General features: G+C 55.8%; 1 protein-coding gene across 2 annotated transcripts; it reads left to right on the forward strand.

The window, feature by feature from the left end:
* Positions 1 to 921: 921 nt before the first annotated feature.
* TENT5B (terminal nucleotidyltransferase 5B) lies at positions 922 to 10,026 on the forward strand. 2 transcript variants are annotated; one of them, XM_072885050.1, is made up of 3 exons: positions 922 to 1,361; positions 5,145 to 6,196; positions 8,748 to 10,026. In XM_072885050.1, exons 1-2 carry the CDS (start codon positions 1,182 to 1,184, stop codon positions 6,162 to 6,164), a joined length of 1,200 nt encoding a protein of 399 aa, XP_072741151.1. In that variant the 5' UTR covers positions 922 to 1,181; the 3' UTR covers positions 6,165 to 6,196; positions 8,748 to 10,026. The 2 variants fall into 2 exon arrangements, with proteins under 2 accessions (XP_072741151.1, XP_072741150.1); XM_072885049.1 differs by having other exon boundaries at positions 5,145 to 10,026.
* The last annotated feature ends 6,818 nt before the right edge of the window (positions 10,027 to 16,844 follow it).

Consider the following 16,844-nt stretch of genomic DNA (forward strand, 5'->3'; position numbering starts at 1 on the left):
GGGGACACGGCTGGCCCGAGGAAGAGGCGGTGGCTCGGCTGGCAGCGGGGCCACGCGATGGGTTTTAGGGGCTGGGGTTGAACTCCCGAGGTTGGGAGCTCCGGAGGCGGGGGGCTCCAGCATCCTGGGGTGTCACCCCTGGGTGTCAACCCATGTCTCCTGAGTGCCAGAGCTCCTGCAGCCAGCGGGTGCGATGGGTCCCTGGGGCCACTGCTGGCCAGGGAGAGAGGGCCCTGGGTGGGGGGTGTCGGGCTGGGGGGCATTGGACTGTGGGGCACCAGACCACAGTGGGGTATCAGGCTATGGGACATAAATGGGGCACCAGGCCGTGGGGATCAGTGGGGCATCAGATCACTGAGTATCAATGGGGCATCAGACCTTGGGGCATCAATGGGGCGTCAGACCATGGAGCATCCATGGGGCATCCATGGGGCATCAATGGGGCATCCATGGGGCATCCATGGGTCATCCATTGGGCATCCATGGGGCATCCATGGAGCATCAATGGGGCGCCAGGGCACGGGGAATCCATGGGGCATCAATGGGGAGTCCATGAGGCACCAGTGGGGCATCCAGGGGCATCAACGGGGTGTCCATGGGGTATCAATGGGGCGTCCATGGGGCATCAATGGGGTGTCCTTTTAACCCGCGCCCCGTCCCGACCAATCACCGCCGGGATTCCCGCGCTGGAGGGGCGGGGCTCCACCGGCCTATCCCGCCCCCTCTACCCTTCGCCCCGCCTTTTTCCCTACCCGCTCCTCTGATTGGCGCCCAGCCCAGCCCCAACCTTCATCCTCGGCCTATGAGAGCGCCGGAGAGGCGGCGAGGCCGGGCAGCGATTGGCGGCGGGGCCGGGCCAATGGGGGCGCGGCCGGGGGCCTATATAAGGCGGCGGCGGGGCGCGGGCGAGCGCAGTGCTCAGCGTAGCCGGCGGCGGGCGGGGAGCGGCGCGGGCCGGTTCGTTGCAGCGTCCCCTCCGGGCACCGACCGCCTCCCCGCCTGCGCCCCGCGGGAGCCTTCCCCTCGGAAACACCTTTTTTGGGGTTTTTTTTGGCCTTTTTTTTTTCTTTTTAAATTTTCCTCCCGTTTCCCCCCCCAACCCGGCACTTCCGGCTGGTTTCCGGGCCGTTTCCGGGTGACTCGGGCTCCTCTTCCGGTGGCGTTTCGGCTGGGGGAGGGCGATGCTGCTGGCGGCGGCGGCGGGGCCCGCTCCGGGCGCCTCGGAGCAAGGCGGAGGCCGCTTCAGCGTCCTGACGTGGGAGCAGGTGCAGCGGCTGGACCAGATCCTGGGCGAGGCCGTGCCCATCCACGGCCGCGGAAACTTCCCCACGCTCTCGGTGCGGCCCCGCACCATCGTCCAGGTGAGGCCCCGGGGGGGGGGGGTGTCGGGGAGGCCCCCGGGGGTGGGGGGGGGTGGGGAGTTGTACGGGCCGCGCTCCGCCGCCTCGTTGGACTCTGCCCCGCTGCCGTGGGGGTCAGGGAGAAAATAAAACTGCTGAGGCGGCGGGAACCGGTCCGCCGGGCCCCGGGCCAGCCCGGCCGGGCACCCGCTGCCTCCCCCCCGGCGCCGTCCCGCCCGGCCCAGGGCAGAGCTCCAGGCCCGGCTGGGTGCGGGTCCCCCCGGGGCGGGGGTTCAGAGCTGGTGGGGAGGCGGCCCCGGGGGGGGTCTGCCGGCCCCGGCTGCGCGGCTCCTCTGCTCTGCCAGCAGCCCTGGCGAGGAGGGTGCAAAGCTGGAAGGAGCCTCCTGGAAAGGGTCTTCTGCAGAAAAACCGCACGCCTTTAAATGCACGCCCCATCCCTGGAGCTGCCGTGGGTCCCGCTTGGCTTCCTCCCATCCCGCGTTCCTCCTCCTTTGGAGTGGGCTTGGTGCGAAACGCGGGTGGCCGAGGCAAAGTGGCTTTTTTGGGGCTGCTTCCACCAAATGGCTTCGCGCCGGTGGACATGTTGGGCTTGTGGCGTCGTAAGAGGCGGTTATTAATTTAAAGGCTAGATCAAATGTTAGTGTCCTTTGACTCTCGTCACACTGAGTGCATCCCCAGAGTCTGCCTAGGTCTTCATCTTGTTAAAGGGTTCCTGTTATTTCAACCATAAAGTAATAACTGCGTTTAATATTAAACTAACAATGTCGTTCAAATAAGCTGATGCATATTCATGTTTGGGAGGCAACTTCATTCCTCAGTAATGACTCATCAAATATAAAATCGGGCATGTTAGCTTCTAATTAAAAAGGCTATTCACGAGGCTAAAACCAAACTGGCTTTCACAATAAACTAATCACTAGGATTTTGAAGCCTCAGCTGCTTGAGAAATATTTCTACTTAAGCCTGGAAAATGGAAAGGTGACATTTGAAAGACGCTCCGTGGCGTGAAAGCCTCGGCTGATTTCAAATTCCTCAAGTTCCTGCTGCATCTGTTGACGACAGAAGTGCTAAATCTTGGCTGCTAAAGCTTTAAACGGAATGACAGATGACAGCTACTGCCAGGACACTGCCCTTGGGTTGTGCGAGGCCAGGGAAGCTCGGTGCTGTTAAAAGCCCGGCGTGGTGCAGCATCAAATGTTCCACAGTTATGACTCTTTAGTTCCACAAAACTGAAGCGATTTGGTGTCAGAGCTGCTGAAAAGGATGTTGCCACTAGCAACTTCAAACACTCAATAACTGAGGGCTGTAATTCTGACCAACCGCGCTGGCAGACCCTGTATTTAGGGCTGACTAATCTGAAACAAGTAACCTAAAAGGCAGTTATTTATTGCATGCTCTTGTTGTGGGAGGTGGGAAGCGGCAGGTCAGGACGCAGGCAGGGTTTGCTCGCGCCTGGCTGTCAGAGTCAATTATCTGAACCACACGTAACGTGAGGTGCTGTTTTGGGAAGCAGGTCAGCAGCTGCCTAACCCTCTAAATATCCAACCCTCTGGGGAAAAGGCATTCCTGAACCCGCTGGCTGCAGCCGGGGAGATGTGCTTCGGGTTGAGACCCATGGGCTGAAGCCCGCTGTCCTCGGAAGCGGCAAGGTTCCCTGATGCTCTGCAGGTTGGAGCTTTTTTGGGTGATTTAGGAGAAGACTGACTTGAGCAGTTGGATTTTTTTCTCCTCTTTTCTGCATACATCTTGTGTGGGTGGACCTGTAAACCTGGGCAGCTCCAGTAAGCCTGAAACTTTTGGGTCTGAAAAGCTGCAGGTCCTGAGCCGTGCCCAGAAAGGGGTTAAGCAGATGTTCTTTGGGGCTAGGAAATTAATCTGGAATGAGATCTTCTCCAAGCACTGGTCCCAGCTCTGCATCTAACACTTTTGTGACCTATATCTTGTCTCTCTAAGCCTAATAGCACAAAACTCTTAACTCTACAAGTAGCGCTGGAGCCGTGCCTCGGGTGAGTGACTCCAGTGACTGATCAGTTGGCAACAACCGCGCACCAGGAACTCCCTTGGATCAGCTGCCTGATACTTGTTCTGTATGGGGGAATAACCCGGTGCCTCTTTTTAGGAGTAAATTCAGTTTTTAGACTGTCTCCCTTTGAGAACAACTGCGTTCATGGGTGGATTGGATGTGCTGGTGGGGACTTGGGACTTCCGATGGTGAATAGCTCGCTGGTTGACATGTGACTGTCACCATGCGGTTGGCAAGGAGCCCGGGTGCATTTCTAGCCTGAGCAGCAGTGGCTCATGTCAGGGAGCAATAGGGGAAATGCCAGCAGGAGAAGCTGCGTCATGAGATTTAACAACCTCCAAGTTTAAAAACATTCATCAATTTGTACCAAGGTATCTTCTGTTTGCAAGGGCACCTCGGGGCAGCGGAAGCTCGCTGGTGTGGCCTCTGAGCTTGGTCACCAAGAGGTCTGTGACATGCTAAGGGTTGCACACTGCAGTCCTCCACCTTTATGTCTTGTTTCTTCTAAACCAAACTCGTGGAGGGGCAGTTTTACAGCTGCTGGGACTCACTGGAGCTGCAATGCTCTGGTGTCTCCAGAACTGTCTGCTCAGGGCCATGTCAACAAGCAGGGGTTTTGGCCCCTCTGATAAAGTTTTGAATTTTAGTGGGGCCTCTCTCGAACTAGACCAGCCTCGCAGGGCTGAGAAGCCCAGTCAGACTGGCTTCTAGTGATAGAACTTGTCCCTTTGTATCCCAAGCTTTGGCTCTTTCAAGCTCTAGCCTTGCTTCAAGCGCCGGGTGAGCAGTCTGGCTAGCTGGGACTCACAGGACAGTGGGTAATTGCTAGAGAAACATGAAAGCAGGATGAGAGATGGGACGAGCTTCTGGTGGAAGAAGTGAGCTTAATCTTCCTGGGATCCTGGGGCTCAGTTAAACTCAAATTATAAGCTGGTGTCCAGATAGTTTATTTTATGGTCTTGGGGTTATTTCAGCCTCCTGCATGTTAAGTAATCAGGCAAATGATTCAGCTTCGTTCTAAACAAACAAAGCTTTGGAGGTACCGGTGGGTGTGCCAGGACTGAGCAGGCAGCATTAAAATCACTGGAGTAACACCCGTAAGATGAAAGCTGCCTCCTGTGCTTGATAGCATGCCAAGTTCAGCACGAAGCCCTGACACACTGGAAATTGTTAGGATACACTTACTAGTTAGGACATGAACTTGCATACGCCTGGCTGGGGCTTTTGAGCAGTTCTGGCATCTTGATTTGCCTTTAATGAATCTTGACAGGCAAAGGGGATGGCTAAAAGGAGTGAGCCACCCTGATTAAATCAACAAGGACTGCTGCAGGCTGCTGCTGCCTTGTATTTGGAGCCCCTTTTTGGATCAGCTGGTCTTAGCTTGATGGCTGGAAAGGCTGGGCTGCAACCGTGGGGGGATGGAGAGGGCAGAGACCACCCCAAAGAAGGGGATCGGATAACCTCTCTGCTTTGGTGGGGGAGGGAAGGGAAGAGCAAACAGCTGTACTGGAAGCAGAAACAGCTGTTGATGTGCAGTAAGAGCCCTCTAATGCAAGGGAATAAGTAAAGGAGAGCCACCCCCAGCTGCTGGCAAGACTCTGGATGCTTTCCAAAGTGACCTATTTCTAATGGATTAGCTTTTTATTTCACTGTCTTATATGGGTCACTCCAGTGCAAGCACAGGGAGTGAATCCTGCTACTGTAACCAGGCTGCTCCAAGAGTGCTTTCTTGCTTCTCACTGACTCTCTTTATATCTCAGGTTGTCCGTAGTCGCCTGGAGAAGAAAGGAATCACAGTGCATAACGTAAGGTTGAATGGCTCAGCAGCTAGTCACGTTCTACATCAAGACAGTGGCTTGGGGTACAAAGACCTGGATCTCATCTTCGGTGTAGATCTGAAGACCGAAGATGTCTTCCAGCTTGTTAAAGATGTGGTCATGGACTGCCTTCTTGACTTCCTCCCAGAAGGTGTCAACAAAGACAAGATCACCCCCATGACTCTGAAGGAGGCGTACGTGCAGAAGCTTGTGAAGGTATGCAATGAAACCGACCGCTGGAGCCTCATATCGCTCTCCAACAACAGCGGGAAGAACGTGGAACTCAAATTTGTGGACTCTCTCAGACGGCAGTTCGAGTTCAGTGTGGACTCCTTCCAGATCATCCTGGATTCGCTTCTGCTGTTTGGGGAGTGTTCAGAGAACCCCATGGCTGAGAACTTCCACCCCACGGTCACTGGGGAGAGCATGTATGGGGACTTTGAGGAGGCAATGGACCATCTCCGGAACAGGGTCATCGCCACGAGGAACCCAGAGGAGATCAGAGGTGGGGGGCTTCTGAAATACTGCAACCTCTTGGTGCGGGGGTTTAAGCCCAAATCAGAAGTGGATATGAAGGCACTACAGAGATACATGTGCTCCAGGTTTTTCATAGACTTCCCTGACATCGGTGAGCAGCAGAGGAAGCTGGAGTGCTACCTCCAGAGCCACTTTGTTGGGATGGAGAGCAAAAGATATGACTATTTGATGACCCTCCACAGGGTGGTCAATGAGAGCACAGTCTGCCTTATGGGACACGAAAGGAGGCAGACCCTGAACCTCATTGCCATGCTGGCTGTGAGAGTCCTGGCTGAGCAGAACATCATCCCCACGGTCACAAACGTGACCTGCTACTACCAGCCAGCTCCTTATGTCAGTGAAATAAACTTCAACTACTATGTCACCCACGTGCAGCCCCTCCTGCCTTGCAATCAGTCTTACCCAACGTGGCTTCCCTGTAACTGAGCCAGGACAAACTTCAGGGTCTGTCCTCCAAGGTACTTCCTTGCCTTGGGGAGTGGGGAGGGGAGGGGTGGGGGGGGTGGCGGCGAAAAAAAACCCCAGACCTTTCTAGAACTGCAACAAAAGGAAACTTCCCGGACTCTTGCTTGAGTGTCTTGTTCCTGGGGTTGTTGGAACGAGGCCTGTCTGCTGTACACTGTGATGGGAAGTGCAGTGTTATGGAAACTAGATGACTTGGACGTTTACAGGAAGACTTGATCGCTTATTGAATTCTGGAGGCAATGGGGGAGGGTGGGGGTGTGTGAGGGGAGATTGTAGAATTACGCTAAGGTAGAGCTGCACTGCCCTGAAATGGATCTGAATTGGTGGTTTTTTTTAGTGTGGGAGGTGTTATGGGTGTGCAGACTTGTGGTTTCTGAAGACAGAAGCCAGAGTGGCTAATTCCTTTGAAGGACCAAAGAATCCTGTTTAAGTGCCTGTAACAATATCAACACAACTGTACTGTAAACCTTACTTTTTTTTGCAGGGGCTGACATCCCAAGAGCTTGAGTGGGGATGTCCAAAGAGGAAAATGTTTCTGTTGGGGGGGGGGGGGGGATGTAAGATCATTTCTCATAACCTCGCTGAAGCAAGAATGGGATTGCAGGTTACATGTCGCTGAGGTTTTTTGGCATGGCTTGCTGCCTGTGAAGGACCAGCTGTAGCAAATGGCTGTCAAAGTGGAGTTGTATAAGCAGGGGTGGGCTTTGAATGACTACATGTAAACGCCTAAAACTGGGGACGCGGGGAGGGGGGGAGTGCATGGTGGAAAATGCTGTGCAGAGCTTTATGGAGAAAAGGCAGCAGGGACCTACATACGAATTTAGTCAAGCTCCCGAGTCTGCAGTGCCAAAATGTAATCATGTACATAAACGATGAGGCAGAAGATCTGTCCAGAAGCCTGCCCCAGGCTACCATACCTAATGGTGTATTTTCTAGGGGAATTTGAAATGCTGCTTATTTTTTTTTTGGCATGCAAGTGTGGTTTTAATGCACAAAGCCAGAGGCCGGCTGGGTTATCTGGGAAGATGAGGCTTGTCCTTTGAAGCACAAACCAAGTAGTTCACTAGTTGGCTATCTCCAGCTGTTGCTGTGATGGGGGCTGGAGCCCGTGTCCTTCTAGGAGATAGGCAGCCCTCTTCCAGACTCTAGCCTCCCATGGCTGGAGATCTTCCCTCTGCCCTCGGGCAGGTCCTATCTTCAAGAGCAGCCTATTTCCAGCTACGTGATTCCACATGTGAGCCACTGATAGCATTTGAAATTCATTCTCTAGCTAGAAATGGAGCTTGCGGCGGGGGGTTGTGCGCAAGTCAGTTGGCCTTAGGAAAAAGTATGTCTTCTCTAAACAAGCCCTCTTGTGTCTGGAGGGTTTGGCGTGCTCAGTCAAATGTGGCTTTGAAGTCGTTGGGTGTCTAGAGCACAAACAGTCTTTCACTGAGGTGCCTGGATTGCCATGCCCGTTCTCGTGAAACATCATCTCAGACTTAACTATGCACGGATGGAGAGGTGGGCGAGCAAGCAGGCGCTCCCTAGAGATGCTGCTCTGGGAACACCGTGGCTTCATGGTGCTTCCTCCGAGGCTGACATACTTGAGTATCTTTACTAACTTGGTTTTTTTTTGTTTTTGTGACGAAACTGTAATAGCTGGGCAGATTGAATGCTCTAATAAAGACTAGATCCTTGGAATGCGTATAGCCAGATTGCTACCTTTTTTGGGGTAGGGGCAATGCGGAGTGGGCGTAAGGGGTGGGGGGGAGTGATGTGGGGGCTCTTACACTTAACATGAACTAACCAATTTGAAATCGGTCCAGCTTTGCTTCCTATCCAGTCAGAGCTGAAGAAGTGTTGCTAACGATGTGGTTATTACAGGTTTAGCTGCCTTCCTGTAGAACAGCTTTGCCTTCATGGACAAGGCTGGCGTGTAGACTCTGCCACAGCCCGGTAACTCCCCGGTGCCCAGAGCCCAGTCCCTGTGGTGGGAGCTTGAGATTTTCCAGTGCAAGGTAAAACTGGTTTAAAGGCTGCTTTTGAGATCCTAAGTATGCCACCTTCATGGCTTCAAAGGAAGATATTTTTTTTTCTTGCATTTTAAACTTCAGATGAACATAGATGACATGTAGCATGCTTTTTTACAGGCTGCTTACCCTCTACCCACAGACACATAGATGCACTAAACTGAGATTCCCTCCTTCCCTTTAAGATGTCAAAAAGATTCCCTACAGCCAACAGCTTGACAGGGCAACTTACGTTGAGATTGCACTTTTGATTTACAGAGTGTGTGTGGTGGGACTCTTGTGAATGGGTTGAATCTGAATTTTTCTAGACCTTGCAGTGATACTGTGCTGCCTCCTGTGAGGGGGCAATTGGAAGATTCCAGTAGCTTGAATGGCACTTGGTTTTGTTTTAAATGTCTTTTTTTCCTACACCTGTATCACTTGTCATGCAATGGGCTTGACATAGACTCACTAGATTCTTTAGAATCTGTTACAAATAAATACAGTGTATTCAAATTTGTTGGATTTTTTATTTGCTTGTCCATCCGGGTAGCGTGATGTTGAGATGGCTGACCCTACTCCCACCAAGAACCAGGCTCTGAACCAACCGGTCACCTCGAGGAGTGAGCTGAGATCCTGGTTCTGGACCTGACCAAATGCTACTTGAACGTCAGGCTGCTTAGTGCCTCGAACCGAAGCAGCTACGGAGCCTGGGAAGCGCGTAGCTGTTGGCAGGTCACTCCGGCTGCTGAGGGAGGTTTCTATTTATAACACTGTTCTTTAGTGTTGTGCATCTTCCCTTTTCCTGGTGACTCCTCAAGTTGCTGGTGGGGGAGGGTGGCCTGATGTGGCAGCCGGCTCGGTGTCGGCGTGATCTGAGGTCCCTTGTCTTGGGGATGGCACTGGGAGACTCTCGCTGCTGCTGGCTTTCCATGCCTTCGTGCTTGTCTGCTGATGGTCATGAACAGCAAAAGGTTGCTTGAGTAATTAAGGCTTGCTTATTTTGTGTAGCTGACCCACCTGCAGAGTGGTTCCTCTTGGAAAGGGGAGGGCGAGAGGCTCTGGAAGGTTTATCTCCCAAAAAAGCTGGGCTCTGCTGATGTGCAGGCCAGATTCCCGTGTGATGGCTGGAAGCTGGCTGCCTGTAGCTGGGTGCAAGCTCCTCCAAGTCTGGCTGCCCTCCAGCTGAAGATGAAGTTTCACTTCCCCTTGTCAAGCTACAGGCAGTTCTGGTTCCACTGCAACAATCGAGCTGACGACATGCCAGTCCCTCTTTGGGACAAACTTGCTGGCTCTGCATATCCAAATTTTTACAGTCCAGGGCCAAGCTTCCCTCTGACAACAGGTCTGGGTTGTTCTTGCTGGGCTGGCACTGTGTAAGACCGTGTCCCTATCGCCTGCTCGAGCAGGACTCCGCTCTTGCAGGGCTGATTTCTCCCTAAACCTGTTGGCAGCGAGATGGGATGCTTGCCTCTTGCTGGCACACAACCCAGCACGAAGCTCCTGCCTTCCCTGAGCGTCTCGTGTATGGGAGTGGCTCTGAAATATCTGCTTAGTTTGTCAGCTTTCTTCTCAGTGCCAGTGGTCGGTCCTGCCGATGGCTGCTGATGCTCTGGTGAATAAGCTGCCTCTGGATTTGTGACCCTGAGCAGAGCAGCAAAAGCCCTGACAGAGATGGCTTGTCATTGTTGGAGCGGATCAGACTATACAAAAGGATGTTCGTGGAAAGTACCAGTTGTGGTCAGAAAGGAGCTATCAATGTTTACAACTGAGATTTGGATCCCTCTTTTGTTAATTGTCAAATAAAAAAAACACACATCTATTTTCTCACAGCCTGTAGTCTGTCATTATTTTTCTCTTTGAACAGAGGGGGATGGACAAGTCGGGATGTGCCTGAGTGTGTGGTGGATGAGATTTGGACTCTAGCAATGGGTGTGTTGGTGCGTGCTGGGTGCCCGAGCGCTTCTCTCGGCCTTGGCTCTAGAGCTTTGCTCCGAGGAAAGACGTGTTGGGGTGGCTGTGGCTCTGCCCCAGCAATTCCCTATTTTTAGACCACTGGTGCTATGCCCATGGCAGAGTGGTCTGGGTTACGCTGGCAGTGCCCAGCTCGGATGACTGAAGTCGGGAGCAGAGTCTGCGTGTGCCCTGCAGCACCTCTGCAAAGGGCTGGTGGGTGATCGATGCCTTGAGATGCATCCGAAAATATTCAGCGGTGGTTCAGCCAGATCATTTCCAGGGCTTGTGATGCAGGGTTTGCATCTGCAGACCTGCCCGCAGCAGCTTTTCTCCTGGAAGGACACCTGGCTGAGCTCCAAAATCACTGAAATGGGAGGAATTTGTCTTGAATCTCCAGAATGCAAGCAGCATCTTGCTCCAACCTTCCTGCTTTCAGCTGTCTTTAATCTGTCGGCTCAATGCTGAGGGCAGCACCATCTATATGCAGGCGAGTAGCTAGACCCAGCAAGGCATTCAAATCACACCTCAATCTCTCTAATTAGCCTCTTGCTTGTAGTACGCCAGCGTTTCTACCCAGCTACCCTCCTCCTCAGTAGCTGCTCAGGCAGTGTGGGTGTTAACTCTGCTATTTGAGATCATGCAGAATGAGAGAACAGTCTGTCTGTGCGGCTCCTCTTTCCATTTATAGCTGTGTTGAGGCGATCCGGCACACGGACCCTTGTGCTCTGACGCCTGGTGCCAAGCACGAGACAAATGCTTCATTGATATGTACATACCGGGAGGGCAGTTTGCTCCTGGCAGGGCCGCGGCGGCGGGCTTGGGACGGAGCTGAGCTGCCGGAGGATGGCACAAACTCGGTCCCCTTCGCTGCTCCGGGAAGCAGCTGAGCCTTGGCGGGGTGAAGGCTGATAGCGAGAAACGTGCGGCGTGCAGCTTGTGCTCTGTCATTGAACCCTCCTATCTTATCTCCTGGCCCTGTCTGCTGGAGGTTCTTGTTTAGGCTTTTGTATTACAAATAGGATTTCAGCTTACGTTAGAGCTGGTTTGGAGGTGGAGGAGTGCTTGAAAGGCTGCTTTTTGTTGTCCTGTGCGTGGGACATTTGCACTGTTCGGCTCCAAATGCAGTTTGCTGCAGACCTTTCGGCTAGCGGCAGGGAGGCACAGTGGGAAGCTCTGTGAATCCCCTGGCTTGACCACCTTCCCCCACCTCTGACTTCTTGCATCCAGCCTCAAATCAGAAGCTCAGGCGTCCCCTTCCCTCCTGAGCCATTGCAAGAAGAGATCAGCTTGTGCCGCTCCACCTAGAACAGCAGTCCAGCTCCCCAAAACCCCCACGTGCTTCTGCGAAAGCCAAGGCTGGCTCACCAGGTACCTGCTCCTCCCTGCTCCTTCTCTTCTAGCAGCTCCTGCTTTGGTGGAGCGAGCCACAGCGTCGGCCGTAGCCGCCGAGAGCCGTGTCCGTGCCAAGTGCCCAGATGCTGCTTGGGCTGGAAGCCGCGGCCGCTTTGCTGCTCCCTCGTCTGGGTGGATCCCCATGCCCGGCCACCCATTTCAGCTTGTAGAAACTTGATGGCTCTGACAAATTTGATTGAAATCATCTGCTGGCATCCCAAGTTATTAAGGAGAATGACTGACAGCCGTTGCAAAGTCATGTTTTCTTAGGAGGAAAAAAAAAAATTGATCTGCAGCCTTGAGCTGTTGCACAACCGAGCCGTGAGATGCACCGGGGACAGGGTGTCCTTGCACCCTCCTACCCCAACCCACTGCGCGTCCCTTCAGCCATGCCAAGGGGCAATGATGGCATTTCTAGGAGAGAAGACTGGTAGGTGGGACCGTGGTTTTGGAGACAGGCGTTAGGCTGGAGCGGTGCCAGGGGAGGTGCAGGGCGATGTGTAATGCGTTATCTCTCTCCCCATACAAGCAAGAACATGCGTTTTCACTCCTAAGAGCTCACATCGTTTTTTCCAGGCTGTCATAGTTGACTATGGAAGGGCTGTTCCCACCTCTCCTTCCTGGCCAGGAGGTTTCTCTTCGGTGACGGACGGGGACGTCTCTCTTGGGGGTAGCTCTGTGCAGGGCCAGCTGCGTGGGGCTCAGCCGATCGCACCGGGGTGGTTGATCGTTGCCCTCTCCTGCCACCATGGCATATTTACCCTTCTTATCTTGCCACTATCAAACCCTAGTTGCAGCAAGAGCAGTGTCACCCTGCCTTCAAAGGAAAAGCCACCAAGCAGCGCATTCCCCGGGGTGTTTGTGTGGCCTATATTTTTGCCTTGTAATCCAAGGAGGGGCTGGATGCACGACACCCCTCCAGTCCTCCTCCCGTAGCCACCGGGCTGGCGTGGCTGGAACAGCTGATTACTTTAAGCATTCCTCTACTAATATGCAATTACAGGTCGCTTGGGCTTGAAATCCCGGTTAAATCCGCATGTCCGCAGCGTGACTCACCTAACTACTGCTCCCCTAATGAATCCTGGATGCATTCCTTAAAGACTGGACATAATGTTAACATGCCACTCACTAACCACCCTGTTCAAATATCACCAGTGTAACGAGTTCAGCCAGTTTCTTCCCCTGCTCCTCCTCCCCTGCAGCCCTCGATGGTCCCTGCATACTCTGGTCACAAAGGCTGAGCAGCCAGGGTGTCGTCCCCCTTCGCAGAGGGGTTTTCTCGCAATGGGGCTCGGGAGGAATCGGTCCCGGAAAGGATGATCGTCTGCCCAGGGGTGTTTTAGTTGATATCATGACCAGCGCTGCCATCCTGGGAAGGCTAAAAACACCCCTAATTGTGGATGGTGGGAAGGCAGGAGGGATGCAGAAGGTGACAACCGCCCGTGAGGGGCTGCGGAGCACGTGTGTCCTTCTCTGCAGCTTCGGGGTTGCTCCTACCCACAAGCAGCTCGGGGCTTTTGTAACGTGCCCTCCCGAAGCAGGCGGCCTTTGAACCCAACCTGCTCATTTGGGGCTGGATGCTGCTATTCCGGCTATTCCGTGCTCGGCGGCGGGTGCTGCCGGGCTGCCCATGACGGAGGGCGCAGAGCACCGTGAGTAAGCACATCCTCACCGCCACCCCACGTCATGGGTGACCTACCCCTGGGAGGGGCCGGGTACCCTCCACCTCCCATTAATGCCCAGGGAATTGGAGACGGTCGGCATTAATAGCAATAATTGCCTGGTAGTTATTTAGTTGATGATTTGTTTTATCCAGGCAGGCTGCCTTACGTCCAACCTCAACCCATCCGCCCCGAGGCCATCCCGGGCTGCGCGGGTGAGCCAGGAGAGACGGCAGGGACAAGCTCTATTTTCCAACCGGCTCCCGGCTGGATGAACGTGGTTTATCCAGTGCCAAAACTCACCCATCTCTCGGCCATGCCTCCAGTTTCTTATCTGCAAGCATCTCTTTCTTCGCTCCTTGCAATGGGGAGAATAAAAGATACGTTCAAGGCTTTTGCGGGACCATGGGGGCTGGCAGTGGGGGAAAACAAGGTTTCAAATCTGAATCCACGAGTGCCCCTCTCACTGCCGCCCCGCTGTCCTGCCCCAGCGATAGGGACGGCGTCTTTTTGGCCGGAGTAAAGGAAATTCCCCCCTTGCAGGGCAGTGATCCCCGGAGAAACCGAGATGGACCTGGCTCCCAGGGCTTGCTGCTCTTCCCTGCCAGCACAGCCATCCCCTGGCAGCCCCAGCAGCTCCCCACAGCCCCAGGTAAGTGCAAAACCCACTGGCAGCCAGGGAGAGCCGGCTCCTGCCTGCGGGAGAGGTGGGGGCAGGCGCTGCCGGCTCAAGCGTGCCAGTGGCCAGGAGCCGGGAGCCACCACGATGGGCTGGGCTGGGCTGGAGGGTCCATCTCCCCCGGGGCAGTTGGTGGATTTTAGCCAATGCCAAGGGGAGACCCTTTGGCAGGCGAGGGTGCTGCAGGGTGTTTGGGTGCCAGGGTTTGCGTCTGCGGGCAGAGCGGCTCCGCTCTCCAGTTCACGGCACAGCGAAGGCGCCGGGCTCCTCGGCTGTCGCGTGGGTGGGAGGAAGGCAGGCTCATCCCGCAGCAGTTGTCACTTGCCTAAACCTTCGAAAGCCGGGATTACTGGCGTTATCCTATAATTGAGGAAATCCATCCTCTCATTAGCTGCATCGGTGGCTGCTGCCTCGTTCCCTTTCCTCTTATCTTCTCGGGGGTGCCCACCGCTCTCCCTGTCCCCCGAACCTCAACAAAGGCACCACCGGCCCAGTGTGGGGCTGGGGAGCCTGGCAAGCTGCGGAGGTGGCCGCATGGCTTCCCCCAGCCACCGGCTCATGCCACCAAGGGCTATGGAATCAAAGGTGTTGGGCTGGGTTTTTTTCCTCTCTGCTCTAACTGCAGGCCGGCAGCTGCCTGCGTTTTGCCTCCAGGCTGCTTTGGGGTCAAGTTTAATCGTCTGCACAGGGTTTTCTCCTTGGTGGAGCGGTCAGCAGGAGCCTGCTCCTCCCTGCAGCCTCCTGACAGGAGCGTGGTCGCTGCCGAGCCTGTTCCTTTGCACGCCGGCTCCTGCGCCCCATGCCGGGATGTCCCTCGGCGAGCAGAGAGCGGGCTGTGCTCCGGCATCGGCTGCCCCGGAGCCTGAGCATGCCTGTAACAGGACTGGGATCCAAGTCCAGCTTTGCCAGTGACTTCCAGATGTGGCACATCTGCCTACGAGGGAAACCGTGCCGGGGTCTCCCGGCATCCTGCCCCTCCTGCTGCCTCCTCCTGCCTGTCTTATGGCAAGGGAAAGAGCCCGGCCAGCCCCCGGCCCGGCCAGCCCACGACTTCTTGCCAGATGTGGTGGTCTGGGGGGACGTGCCCCCCCTGCCCGGGGAGGACACGTGGGGGCCAGTGCCACCAGCCAGGCCTGCGTCCCCAAACCCACCCTTTGCAAGGAGGGGGCTCCTGGGGGGCTGCCTCTCTCCCAGACCTGCGGCTCCCCTCACCCTGGGCTGGGCTGGGCTGGGCTGGGGGCACCACTGAGCCCCGTTGCTCTGCCCCATTGCTCTGCCCCACATTCCAGCCCCACGCCGTGGTCTCTCCCGGCTCCTGCCGTGCCCTGCGCTGCGGGACATGCAAACCTCACCACGCAGGGCTGCTCCCTGTGCCGGCTGCCTGGCCGGGTTGGCTCCATCACTGCTCCTGGGGAAGAGGAGGATGCTGAGACACCCAAGGAGCTTGGGCAGGCTGAAAACCCCCCGACACCCCCACACCGGCCGCTCGCCTGGCCGCTTGCAACTCGCACCGGGCTGGCAGGAGGGTATGAACGAGAGCTGCCCGACAGCCACTCTGGTGTGTCTCGATGGATTAGCGGGGTGAAAGGAGGTGTTGCAATGTAGCCCTGCCAGTGCAGAGAGAGCACCCGGGCTGGGGAGAGCATGGGGCTGGGGGGCAGCCAGGTATGGGGTGCACGGGGAGGGGTTGCCCCTCCGGCATGGAGCAGAGCCTGACCCTGCCTGATCTTGGCCAGGCGGCTGGGAGCCGGTCCAGCTCCATAAGCCGTGCACGGCTGGGCTAGACCAGTGCTCTCGGGGGCATTTCCAGGGAGGACTCGGCTGCGGGGTGAGGGGACAGGGGAGACCAGCGTGGCCGTTTCCCCCGGCACAACGGGGTGCTCACCGGGGTCTCCCCCAACACGGCCATGCCCTCAGCCAGGCTTTCCTGGGGTTTCTGCACAGCTATGTCAATACGCCGAGCAGACGCGGTGGGAAGGATGAAGAGGTCCCTTTCGGCAGGAGCAGCTGTGTGAGTGCCAGATAATTATTTCAAGCTGAAATACTGATGGAGAGGGTACTTAGCTGGTGGGAGCACTCAGGGCTGCCCTGAGCCGTGGCTCCAGGTCGCGCTGGAGCTCAGTGGGTATCTGAAACGTCAGGGCCAGTTTAGCCGGCCACACTTCCTGGCATAAAGGGGTGCCGGGAGGTGCCATACAGCAGAACCGAAACACCAGCACGAGGCGTTGGGCATCAGGAAGGGTCACGGAGCCCGACTCTCAGCTGTGCCATGAGCACCCATGGCTCCATCTGGACAGAGGTGCTGCCCACACCCAGGGCTTGCATCGTCCTGGTGGTAATTGCCTTTTCTGCCACACTGTCAGGGCCGGAGGGGCCAGGGGACACAGCTGCCACCAGCCTGCTGTCAAGCCAGGGCAGGACCAGGTCCACCCGTGTGAGCAGGACAGTGAGCCTGGAGTGGGTGCCGGCAGTGGGTGGGGGTGTCGGGAAACATCACCCTCCCAAACTGGACAGGGTGGCTCTGGGTGTCCCCACACTGCGTGTCACACCCAGGGAAGATCTTTTAATTGTCCCCTCGCAGGACATGGGCTGGAAAAAGGAGATGATGAGGTGCTCGGTGCTTTGTGATACCCATCTGCCCAACTCCTCCTCTCCAGCCGCCGCGGCTGGGGCAAGAGCTGCCGGAGCTGTGTGCGGTCAGCATGTGCCCGTCCCCGGCGCGGTGGTCGACACGCATACGCAGCGGAGATAAGGACCCCGCTGTCCCTGCACCCCGTGCTGTGCTCCAGCCCGCTCCCTTGGCCCCGGGCTGGGGGGTCTGATCCAGCCTTTCCCCTCCCGCGAGGGGGGATGAGTTTTCCAGCTGCATTGAGCTCCCCCGCCGGTGCACACGTGTGTGCTGGGACACGCCGGGACAGGCATGTGGGCTGCATCCTGCTCCGGTACCGTGTGAGTCCACCGG

Source organism: Ciconia boyciana, chromosome 21 (genome assembly GCF_034638445.1).
Source record: "Ciconia boyciana chromosome 21, ASM3463844v1, whole genome shotgun sequence".
Lineage (NCBI taxonomy): Eukaryota > Metazoa > Chordata > Aves > Ciconiiformes > Ciconiidae > Ciconia > Ciconia boyciana.